Source organism: Opisthocomus hoazin, chromosome 1 (assembly GCF_030867145.1).
Source record: "Opisthocomus hoazin isolate bOpiHoa1 chromosome 1, bOpiHoa1.hap1, whole genome shotgun sequence".
Lineage (NCBI taxonomy): Eukaryota > Metazoa > Chordata > Aves > Opisthocomiformes > Opisthocomidae > Opisthocomus > Opisthocomus hoazin.
Window position 1 is genome coordinate 22,780,804 of NC_134414.1, and position 12,170 is coordinate 22,792,973.

The 12,170-nt window shown below is 36.7% G+C and overlaps 1 protein-coding gene across 1 annotated transcript in view; it reads left to right on the forward strand.

Annotated features, from left to right (window-relative positions):
• RNF17 (ring finger protein 17) overlaps nt 1-12,170 on the forward strand; it is a 68,766-nt gene that overhangs the window by 41,631 nt on the left and 14,965 nt on the right. The window contains 9 exon segments of the mRNA XM_075418579.1: nt 107-270; nt 1,076-1,195; nt 2,241-2,321; nt 3,005-3,130; nt 4,984-5,094; nt 6,831-6,987; nt 8,334-8,469; nt 9,806-9,995; nt 10,354-10,455. Coding sequence (XP_075274694.1) covers nt 107-270; nt 1,076-1,195; nt 2,241-2,321; nt 3,005-3,130; nt 4,984-5,094; nt 6,831-6,987; nt 8,334-8,469; nt 9,806-9,995; nt 10,354-10,452 — 1,184 coding nt within the window. The 3' untranslated portion in view covers nt 10,453-10,455.

Genomic DNA, 12,170 nt, shown 5'->3' on the forward strand with positions numbered 1-12,170 from the left:
ACACGTCTTCATATGAATCTGCTGGGTTTTAGTGATTGAAATAATTTTTGCTAATAGGTTATAATCTGGTTTGATTTTTTTTTTTCAATTCATTTCCCCCTCCCAGAAATTGAATTAAACAAATTGATGACTGAAATACAAAGTAACTTCAAATGCCTTGATCTTCTGGAACCCTACTGCTGGAAAAAGGGAGAAGCGTGTGTTGTAAGAGGAGCAGATACCATGTGGTATCGAGGTAAAGTTGTAGAACTCGGTGGTAGTGCTCTCCAGGTAAGTTTGATTATATGTTGTGTGTGTGTGAACATAGGCACGTGTATGTTCAAAAGCCAAATAATGTAATCCTCTAAAATAAATACATGATCACACCTTTTTTTGTTCTGCTGACCTGACTGTCCAGATGCTGCTTCTGCTTAAAGTGTGGTAACTGTCCTGATTTTTACATTTATGTTAAAGATTAATTGTATCTGCCTGTTTCAGTTGTCACAACTTTTCCCATAGTTTTTCTGGTGATGATAAATGTTCTTAAGTAAAAAGCTACTCTTGATCACCTGTAAGTAGTCCCCTTTAGGTTTTTTTTCTTCTTTTGTTGTTGTTACCATATGTGGAATGCTTTGAAAGTATTTAGGTTTAGCTTCCCCTCGTGCTGTCCCCACCCAAAAAGTAGTCGCTGTCTGTTTGTTTTGAATTCTTTCTGCTGCACAGGTATAGAGCTAGTTTTTCTAACTGGCAATTAATCTTACAGATTCTTGAGTCCACTCGTGCTTTTATAATGTACACTTGCAAGTCTGACACTATCCGTGTTCACAGTGTTTTCATTTCTTTCAGTTTTAAACTGATGTAGGTTATTCCACAATAAGTAGGATCTCTTGCAAGACGAGTTTAAAAACTGAACTTCTAATGTGACATACCAGTTTTCTAATTCTTGCCTTCATTTCCAGGTTGTCACATCACCTACTTACCAGTAAACCATTGTTTTATCCTCCAGAAAAGTGAATGCTGTAAATGAATGCTTTCTCTTACTAAACTTGACTTAGAAAACAGGAATTATTTCAGGAAAGCTTTTCTTTTCATACAGGTACAGTACATAGACCATGGCTGCATAGAGGGGATTCCTCGGTGTGATCTGTATCCAACTACATTGTATACTGGTATTCCTCCACTTTGCATACCATGTCAGCTCTACAAGACAATACCAGTGAGTAATCGTAAATTTGAAGATGGTTTAGTAGGTAGTTACTCAAATTGATACACTGTTTAGTCATACAAATGTTGAAACTAATTGCTGGTATTTTTTCTTCACTATGAGGATTCTGAGAATAGCTGATGAAGGTCATTTCTTCAGCAAGGCAGCCTTTTGTCAGGAAATTCCAGGTTGCTTTATGAAATGACCATGCTTCAAAAGCAGCTGTCATTGGAATTAAGTCTTTGTGAGACAGGACACTGCAGTAGTTGGCAGGATGATACTCTGGAGTGGTAGTTCATTTTGAATAGCAGCAGCAAGAAATAAGGCCTGGATTTCTTAATGCAAAATGGCCAGAAAATTGCAAATCTTCAGGTCCTGCAAAAGTGTTTCTATCATTCTGAACTTAGCTGTGTGGGAAACAATCTGTTACGCTAAACTAACACAAGTGAATTATTCTAGGGGGTTTTGTTAGTAAGTAATTGATATGTAAATGTCTTCATATATCACATCTTACTCAGATTTGAATAGTGCATTTAGTAAATGTGAATTACTGAAATGACTAGCTTACTTCTAAATTTATTTTTAAAGAAAACCTTTTTATTGCTGGAAGCAGTTCAACTGATAGATTAAGACAGGCAGGCTTATAAGCCTGCGGGTTGGGAGGCAAACAGATATTGCAGGGAATAAAAGAAGTATTTAAAGTATCCTGTGTTCTCTGTTGTCTGTTATATTCTCTTTGAGTGCAATTCTGTATCTTTGGGTTATGCTTTGAATAATTGTGCACACATACATTGTTAGGTATTTAGTAAAGGTTAGACTTGGCAAGTAGCATCTCTAAGCCACATCAAGATCTGAAAATTGCTGATTGGCTTTGTCACACAGTAAATTCTAGTGTATGAAATAGCAGATCATGTTTAAACTGTTGTAGACAAATCAAACTAATGATACGTGTTTTCAAATACGTTTTTCAATAATAGGCACGTATTACTATGTTACGAAGAGTAAGAGCATTACTTGTCAGCATTTTCATGTGTGTAGGTTTCTTTTCACGAAATAGGTTGGAAATGTTTGGCAGCAGGATGCAGTAGATTGCCTTCAAGAACTACTGACAAATGAAGAGGTTGAAATACATGTTCAGGTAGCTTAATTTATTCATAGATGTGGAGTGAGGCTTGCTTTTTGTTCTCTTTTTTTTTTTCCCCTTTAACTCGCATGAAGAATAATAGTTGAAGGGGTATAGCAGTAAATTTATTTCTTAAACAAAACAAAATCCAAAGCTAAAGTTATTTCTCCTATGGCTTTACCTTTATCATAGTTTCAGGCCTTAAATTTGTCCTTTAGAGGTATTAATATTTTTGGTCCTGTTGTATTCTGTGGTGTCATTCTGACAAGCAGTTTACTTACCAACAGCATAAATTCTTCTAAAATCAATTTTAAGCGATTACAGTTTGGCATAATTAAGTATGGACAGGCTTAAATTAATATATTAATGTTATAGGGAAACAATCTGTCTTTCTGAAAACCTGCAATTTCAGATGGTTTAATTTCTAATGATAAATTGTGAAAGAGAAGGGTTTGCTGTTAAGTGAGCAAACATGGGATAATGTTTCAGTGTCACACGGAGTAGTCAGTGCTGCCATTCCAAAGAGATACATTTCTATTTGTGTCATAACTGATGTTCCTAGCCATTGGTACTGGGTTTGCATCTTTGAGTGAGTATAGTGCATATAGGAAATGACAGGTGTGAATTTCCTGGTCGCTATTTCTAAAACCTCAGTCATGCTATTACTGTGACAATCTCATTTTGTCTTGTGTAAGTAGGAATTACCAGATAACCCATGGGGCAAATTGTCCATCAACTTGTATTTTGGTGGAATGTCGCTTTCTTCCTTCATGGCATACCAGAAGTACTGTGTTGCTGAAGATTGTGAGGATATACGAGAGCTGGTGAGATTTTTGTGTGTGTGTCTCTTGCTGTTATTATTCTGACATGGAAACGATTACTCAGTTGCTTGTGGTGACCTTTGGTGATTTGTTACTTCTTTTTATATACATTTTTCTTTTTATATTTCTGTACAGTTTTGTGATGTAAACAGCAGTAAGAATAAGTACACAGCTGTTGTGGTTTTGCCCCACACAACAGCTCTGTAGTGTGAAAAGTGTAGATACGTGTTGGTAAGATTGTATGGAATAGTAGATTGCCTAGAATTTGTTCTTGGACTCCTTAATGAAAAGAGATTTTTGCATTTCTGTATAAAGTCAAATTAGTTTTTGTGTTCCTCTAAAACTTTAAAAGGATGGGAATAGAGTAGTATTTTTATCACTTGACGGGATTAGTTAATCGTAGAAGCGTATCCAAGGATGGAAATATTCAAAAGTAATTTTAATAAAGTGTTTCAGCATAAACCTAATGATATCCAAGGGAGTTAGCAAGGTTCTTCATTCCAGGTGTCTGGGATATTCATCTGGTGTTGAAATTTTCACCAAAATTCATTGTCTTAACACAAAAAAATGAGATAAATAATTTCTCTGTATTTAATTTTTTTTCTTGAAATCTGAGGATCAGGTTTATTTAAATTACTAAGGCTTGGTTGTTGTGTTTTTCTCATAATTCTGTTTAAGCCTGCCAATGTATTTTTCTTTCCAACAAGAGTGGTGATCTTAGAGCAGTGAATCCCATTCTAGGTGTATGTGTACATATATGTGTGTTTATACACACTCACTTGCATGCTAACCTGTGTATGTAAGACCATTATACTGTGGTAGTTTTTGATTTGGCTTTTTGGAAGATGGGGTTGGTTTGTTTGTTTTTGTTTGTTTCGCTGCTGAGTAGCCAGATGTTGCCTTGTGCTCATATATTTAGGCATGGAGAGACTATGACCTTGCTTCATTTGACAGACAAGTTTTTAATCTCTTCATTCTGAGCTCAGGCTTAACTAACAAATTTTTAGAATTACTTTTTCTACAGCAGTTGACTACAGACCATTTCTTTTTGTTGTGGGCATAATGAAAACTCTTCATAAAGTAAATGTGTAAAAATACAATGTATTTTAGAGCAATTGTACCTTTTGTTATGTGTCATAATAAAGTACAAGAGAGAATAGGAGATGTATTTGTGACCTATGATGCAGCTGAGCTGTATGCTGTACATCTTTAAGATGGCATAATTTAATGCACCAAGCTTTCTTTTGTTGTGAACCAAATGAGTTGATGGCTGTAGAACTGAAATTGTAAAATACATGTTTCTAGAACATGGCACACTGGAGCATGCTATGCTACTGAGAAAATACGTATTTGTACATTGCAAACTCTGTTAGCTTTTTGAAGGAGTGATAATTCTGGTGGCTAAGGAGTTAAATTATCCTTTGCCTTTCTCTTAAGGCATAACTTGCTTTGGCAAACTGTAGTAACATTGGGCATGACATTCAGGTTAATCTGTGCAAATTAATTGCTATTATTTCAGTTTTTCTTTCTAAATATTTTCTCTTTTTGAAGGGAATTCCGTATTTAATGCATTTTTGAATTAATGGCAATCAAGTTAGCAAATCAGTATGTTAGGACCGTTTCAAATATATTTATATTTTAAAAGTGTTAATTAACTAGTTCTGTTGTGTTACCTTTTAGCTGAAACTTTCTGAAAAATCTAATAATGGTTGAAAGGAAATGTTGATTAATTTTTTTTTCATCAAGGACACACTGTTTACATTATTAGATAACTCCTTTGAACCAGAAATCATAGCAGAGCTAGTTTGCATTTTGTTACTAAATATGGTGCTTGAGTAAAGTCTGTTTTGGTCTAGGAGCTACTTGAAGGAGACTTTCCTGCTTTGTCGTCATACTTGTTGCCACCACTACCTGTTCCAGGAGATACCTTTCCTGTCAGAGTTACCCATTTGGTGTCCCCTAAGGAGGTATGTTTTGTAAACATCTCATATATGTTGCAGACAGGAAATGTTGTGGTCTCATCATGCTGATAAAAAGGAAATTGTGGCTAATGATTTTAGATAGTACAAAAAATTAATAGTAAGGTTGAAAAATGCTACTGAGTTACTGAAACAGGTAGTTGTGCAGTGCAACTATCTGAATTAACTTTAATGTGAAATACCCTCTTGGGTGGGGGCAGAGAAATAAATACTGACCATTTTCCTTCAAGAATTACAATACTGCAGTCTGGTACTTACCTTGTATGATAATAAAATAGGCCATTGGATTTTAACTTGGCAGAACAGTAATGATTTCTCTCTTCTTTATGCTCCAAAAATTAAATTACTGAAATGTTATACATTAACGTGAAGATTTTGTGGCTGTTACAGTTGTATTTTACTGTCTTTGGTCCATGATTGATAATTTATTTTTGTGTAAACCCACACAGCTTCACTCTAGTAGTGTCCCAGGCAAAAAGCAGAATATGATGTTCATTGATAAAATAAAAGATTCATATGTGGACTTTGAATGTTGAATGATGAAAAAAGGGAACAGGAAGCAGTGAGAAGCTGATCATGTTACAAAATCTAACATCATCTAACTGGATTCATTTACACTGAAGTGCTTGTGTTCATTGTTTTGCTAAATCTGTAAACCAAATACTAGAGTTTATAGTACTGAAGTGATTGCTTTAAATTCAGCTTCATGGTCGAATATAAATTCACCCCGCTAATTCACTTGAGTATACACATCTTCAAAAAAAGGTTGTATAGTGTACATATACAACTGTTTTAACTAAATACAAGATGGAAGTGTTCTGGTATCTTAGAAGAGGGGTTCTCTTAGATAGTGTATTCTGTTTCCGCTTACAGGAGAAACATTATAATGAATACTTTTTGCTTCATTTTGTGCAAATTATTTGAACTCTTGCTTTTGAACGTGGTATATAATCGTTGACACCAGAGCCTGCTCTGGACTCCTGTAGATTTAAGAAACATTTGCATGATGGGGTTGTGGCTTGATTATATTGTGTAAAAATTGGAAAATGAAAATTAATTTTCGTCCTGACTAGTGAAATATATTGCTGAGTTTAGAAAAAATAATAACCCACTGGTTAATTTGTTTGGACTGTCAGTAACGTAGCGTAATGTTCTGAAATGGCTCTGTATGTTTTTTAAATAAAGGCATTTCAGTTAGAAGCTGTTACGTACATTTTAATTCGCCTGTGCCTGTTGTTTAAACTTTTGTTTCCTTGACCTACAGCATTATACTGATAATCCAGTTGTAAATTGTGTGAATGGAATGTCTTTGCATAGCAAACAAAACATCATTTCAAAAGTTCTTTCAGTAACTTCAAAATTAATCTTTGGTTTGATATTATGAAATGAGATTATTTACCATGTAGCAGGAAGAAGGAATCTTAAGAATACAGCTGTGAAATCTTATATGGGTGTATTTGCTACTGTATGTGTTCTGTTCATTCTGTATTTTAACATTGAAATACAATGTGAATAAATGATGACTCTCTTCTGCCTTTGGAGAAAATTTTGCGTCGATATGAAATTATTCATAAATTGAGGAAAGAAGAAAAGGGAGCAAGGACATGCTGAACCTTTCAAAGACGGGAGCAAGTAATCTTCTAATAATCCTTGATCACTGATGGAATTTGGAGGTTCTAAGTCATCTGCAAAAGTTGTAATGTGAGAGCCTTTTCTTTGGCTAGGTATATATTTGTGTTGATCCTTCCAAGAACCTTATGAAGCAGTCTAGCACAGAGGGAGATGCCAACTGTGACTCAAAGTTGGAGAGCCTTGATGAAGCCCTGAAATGGTGCAATGAAAGTGTGGAGTCTCTTCCTCTTCTAACACACTTCCAAAAAGGTATATTAGGGTGTTTATTTTCCCTGTTGTTTAATGTGGATGTACAAAGCCTGAAATTATTTCTGAAGAATAGGAATAATTATATTTCTCTGTATCTTTAAATAAAACTTGGAGAGTAAGGAGTAACACTACATTATAATCATATACACTATAATCAGAAGTGTAAAAAAAAAAAGGAGGCTCAGGGGAGACCTCATTGCTCTCTACAACTACCTGAAAGGAGGTTGTAGCAAGGTGAGGGTCAGTCTGTTCTCCCAAGTAAGAAGTGACAGGATGAGAGGAAACGGCCGCAAGTTGTGCCAGGGGAGGTTTAGATTGGATATTAGGAAAGATTTCCTCACTGAAAGAGTTGTCAGGCATTGGAACAGGCTGCCCAGGGAGGTTGGTTGAGTGACCATCCCTGGAGGTATTTAAAAGGCCTGTAGAGGTGGTGCTTAGCAACATGGCTTAGTGGTGGAATTGGCAGTGTTAGGTTTACGGTTGGACTTGGTGGTCTTAAAGGTCTTTTCCAACCTAAATGATTCTTCTATTCTATAATCATGTTTTTACTTTTCATGAAATTGAGACGTCTGTGTTGTTCTGCTACACTGGAAAATGACAGAAAGAACTCAGACTTCTGACACCTGTTAAGGTGATGAACTGAGTTCAGTTGCATATGGCAAAAATAAAACTTTTCCCTTAAGGTGACTGTCACTGAAGCTGTAAGTGTGAAAATCTTGCTATTAAATATTCAAAAGGCACAAGTTATGCGCAGAAAGTCATGTTAGCAAGAGTTAGAAATTATGTGCCCTAAAGAGCATCACTTTAATTCTGGATTTCTCAGTTTGAGCAAAAGATGGGCTTTATTTCTCTTGTCCACTGCTGTTGGGCCTAAAATAACATAAAGTATGTGGGTCTAGAACTTTGTGAAGAAACCAGTTATTGCAAGTACTTGGTTCTGTCAACTAGTAGAATTCTGATTGAGATTTTAGGCAGTGTCTGCCTTGTGTCCTCCAGACTATTGTCTGTTCTCTTACAGATTAATCTGTTTACTAACTGAAATGTGCACATGAGTCAAAGTTGAAAAGTTTAAACGTTAAACAGTTTGGATCACTATCTTTACCAAGCAATTTTCTGTTAATTCTCATCATTGCTATGTGAGGTAGAGAAACTTGACTTTGCATACTGATGATTGTGAATTGGAGTTCAGAGAGGATGCATAGAACAACAGAGTAGCATGAATTAGAGAGGGAAGAAAAAATCTTAATCTTGGTCACGAAGTAAAAAGTATTTTCAAGTTCAGTTAGTTTGTACTGCACTGTGAATGTATTTTGGGGTGGTGGTGTTTTTTTTTTTTCTTTTTACAGAAATGCCTTGCCTTGTAGAATACCAGGATGGTTTATGGTATAGAGCAAAGCTCCTCTCTGTTGAAGAATTTCACCCCGTTAAGATCCTGGTTCAGTTCGTTGACTATGGTAGTTTTTTAGTTGTCCCAACAAGCAGGTAAATACAGATGAAAAAAACGCATGTAAAATGTGTGTATGTATGTATACACTTGTGTTACAAAATACGTACTTATAAAAAGTGTATGTATTTTTACATTTGTTACTATTTTTATAGATTACATATTTAGAATAATTTAGCATTAGATTTCAATTGGAGAGAAAGTTGGTTGGCTGGCTAAATAATTTTTGTCTGCGTGGTATGGGGTTGTGCACCTCCTTCTCTTTCTCAGCTTGGTCTGAGAAGCCCATTATTATACTACCACATTTCTCTGTTATCTTCAGGTTACTTAACCTGTGAAGTAGGCTCAAGTTTATAATCTGCATTTGCACCCAAGAAGCTTACACAAAACAGAGACTGCACCCTCCAGGTGTACAAACAAATCCTCTTATCCTGTGTGACTGAAATCTCCATAAAAGACAGCTGGGGAATAAGATACGGGAGTATCCGAGTGCGACATACCCCATGCTGCTTGTGTGGAAATTGGAAGTTCAGATCACTGTTCAGATCCCTGTTCTGCCTGGTGCTGAGCCGCTCTAGCAACTGCTCCTGTGCTGACACAGAGATCGCAGCTAACTGTCTCAAACACCCTAGGCTTTTAGGGTCCCCTAAGCTTGTCTGAATTTTCTCTCTTGAAGCACTTTCACTTCATATATATTGCTTAATCACGCTGACATGCTCTTGAGCTCATTGAGGAATCTACAGGTCCTTGCTGAAGATGAGTTGCAAAGGGGATTTGAACAGATTTCCTGCTTCATGGACTACTAGGGTCACGGGGGAGAGAGTGTGCATTTTATTTCAGGATTGCACTTCCTGCTCTGCTTCCCCACTCCCTTGCTTCTGGGATAGAAAGACAGAAGACTGGGGAGATGATAATATAAAACTAAGGTACCTCTTTCCAGTCGTGTGTCTAGAGCACATCCAGGCATGAAGCACTTTGGACCACAAAGGTCTGTGTTATTTTTCCAGACACACCAGATTTGGAGCCTGCATTGCGATGACTTGCCCTTGTGTTCCTGTGCTCAAAACTGCATTGGGCACTTGAGATTCCTCCCAGGCATTGTAACGGGGAGCCGGTGTGCGTGGTGGGCTAAGGGGTCTGTATGATACTGGCCTGCTTCTTGATAGTTGCTGTGCTGAAGTCTTCAGAAGGCCTAGCCCTTCCTGCTGAATTGTTTGGTCTGACACTGTATATTATTGCAGAACAGGGACTCTGATTCCAGTTTCCACACCGTAAATCTGCTGCATGAACCATTAAGCTATCCTTATGTCCATACTGACAGTTTAGTTTGACAGGTGGATTGTTGCAGGCAAACATTTCTCGTTTTTGTTCTAGATTGCGTCACATACCTTATCATCTGCTGAAGTATCCTGTTCAGGCAGTGCGAGCTGTGTTGGCTGGATTTAAACCTGCTCTATATGACAAAAACATGACAAGAATTCCTTGTTCCCCAGAATGGAGTGTGGAAGCATTGTGGGCTATGACTGAGTGCGTTGAAGGAAAACAGCTCCATGCCTCCGTACTTGTGAGAAACACTTTCTTTTTTTTCTCCTAGTTCTTGCTCAGCTTAAAATTCTTAGTAGCACTCAGTCTGCTTTCTATTTGTTTTACTGTGAACCCTCATAATTTAAAATTATGAATCATTTGCCATGAAAGAATGCTGATGAAGAGAGAAAATCACACAGTGCTCTTAATGCTGCAAACAAAAAGTTTGTGAGCAATCCTGTTATTTTAAAACCAGTTTCACTCACTTTATAACAAATATTTTTTGTATATTCATAGTTTTTAGGCAGTGAGTATAGCCAGGAAAATAACTTTCACTATTGGTTAGCTTGAGATTTAAATCTGTTATTGTCAAAACTCTGTTAACTTCTGGTTTTCAGGCTCTTTCACCAGAAGTCATTATTTATTTATATGAAGATGACAAAAGTCTGGTTCATATGAAACTGATAGAAATGGGACTTGCAGATTTGGATGAGTGACATGTAAGTACAGTGAACATGAACTACAAATTCATACTGTTGCAAAACTTTCAGAAGTCTTAAGCAAAGTCTAAACTGTCAGTAATGTTGACAACTAGAATTTACTTGTTTTAAAAAAAATCCCTTCTGTCCACACTTCCACTATTTAATAAAATGTTCTTAAAAAAATTTAATTTCTTTACATACACATTACTGAAACCCACAATATAGCTTTAAAGATTAACGGGTACTGAAACAAAGAGCCCTAAAGCAATATAACAGAGTTTTTGCTGCTAGTAACTGAAGAAGGTAACTTCATGTGTGGCAGTGCACTCTGCCCAGACAATCAAAATTAATTGTTTTTCTTCATTTTCAGCATTTGATCTCAGTGTCCCGTGCCAGTTGTTCTCAGACAGATCCATGATAACATATGGATGTCCATACATCTAGTCAAACATGGAGTATTTAAATTAAAAGTTTGCAGTATGCGTTGTCTACAGAGAATACTGGAGACTTGGATTTTCAAATTTCTTGCCCAACTCTGCTAAGTAGTCGTTTTCCCTCCCATTTAATAGGTGTTTCTCTAAGTGATGTTTATAGATAGACAGTGTTCCCAACACTTTCGAATGTTGAAGCAGTGGAACTATATATTCATATCTCAATCTCTTGACCTTAGAGCCTTAAGCATTGTTCTGTGATAGCCTTTTCATAAGAATAGATGGAATGAATGTGTAGCAGAAAATAGGTAAAAAGCTGATGATGGGAAGACTTGTTCTAGTGTCTTGTCAGAAGAGTTGGAGGGAAGATGATAGTTTTATTACTGTGATGTAACTCTTGTTTATGTTTCAGACATATTTGGTGACAGACTTCTTGAGTACCAGAGTCTGGAATCAGGAGTGAACAGTTGGGGGTGGGGGAGTGTTACTATCTGTTCTGGAACATGTTTGTGTTGCTGCTGTGGTTTCTGTTTTCACTCATGATGAGATGATGTGTTTTGGGTGTCCTTGCACCTCCTTCCTACTCCTGGAGCTGCACTGTTCATGTGAAAGTCTTGGAATAAACAGGAGCTTGCTCAGCATTCATCTGAAATCTTGATTTCCTTTACTGCTATAGCATGTAAGGTTTCTTTGGATGTCTTTGCTGTATTAGTGTAGTACATCCTTTACAGTTAAAGCTCAGCCCCTTAGTTTCCCCATAGAGAATTTTTTCTGGATTAGCAAGGAAAAAACACGCATGACAAAGAATCCACAACCTCTCTGGGCAACCAGTTTACCCTCACAGTAAAAAAGTGTTTCTTGATGTTTAGAGGGAAGCTCCTGTGTTTCAGTTTGTGCCCATGTTTGTGCACATACACACATACCCTTATTTTCCCCAAGATCACACAAAAGCATGACCTCAGTCCTATTACTCAGCTGTGCTGCAAGGGTAGCTTGCCTGTCTATACTAGCTGTGGAAGGATCCTTTCACAGTTTTAGTACATATTCTGGTATTAATCAGACATGGTATATGCTGTTGCAAATCATAGAATCATAGGTTAGAAAAGACCTCTAAGATCATCAAGCCCAACTATCAACCCAACACCACACAGTGAGTACCTTCTGCTGTGCAAGAGAATGAAATTTTTCAGCACCTACTACAATGAAGAGTAGATTGTTGCTTGCAGATACTGCAGAATTGTAGAAGAGAAATCAGCTTAAAAATGCCTGTTAGGTGGAAGAATTGGATGAGATGACCTTAGT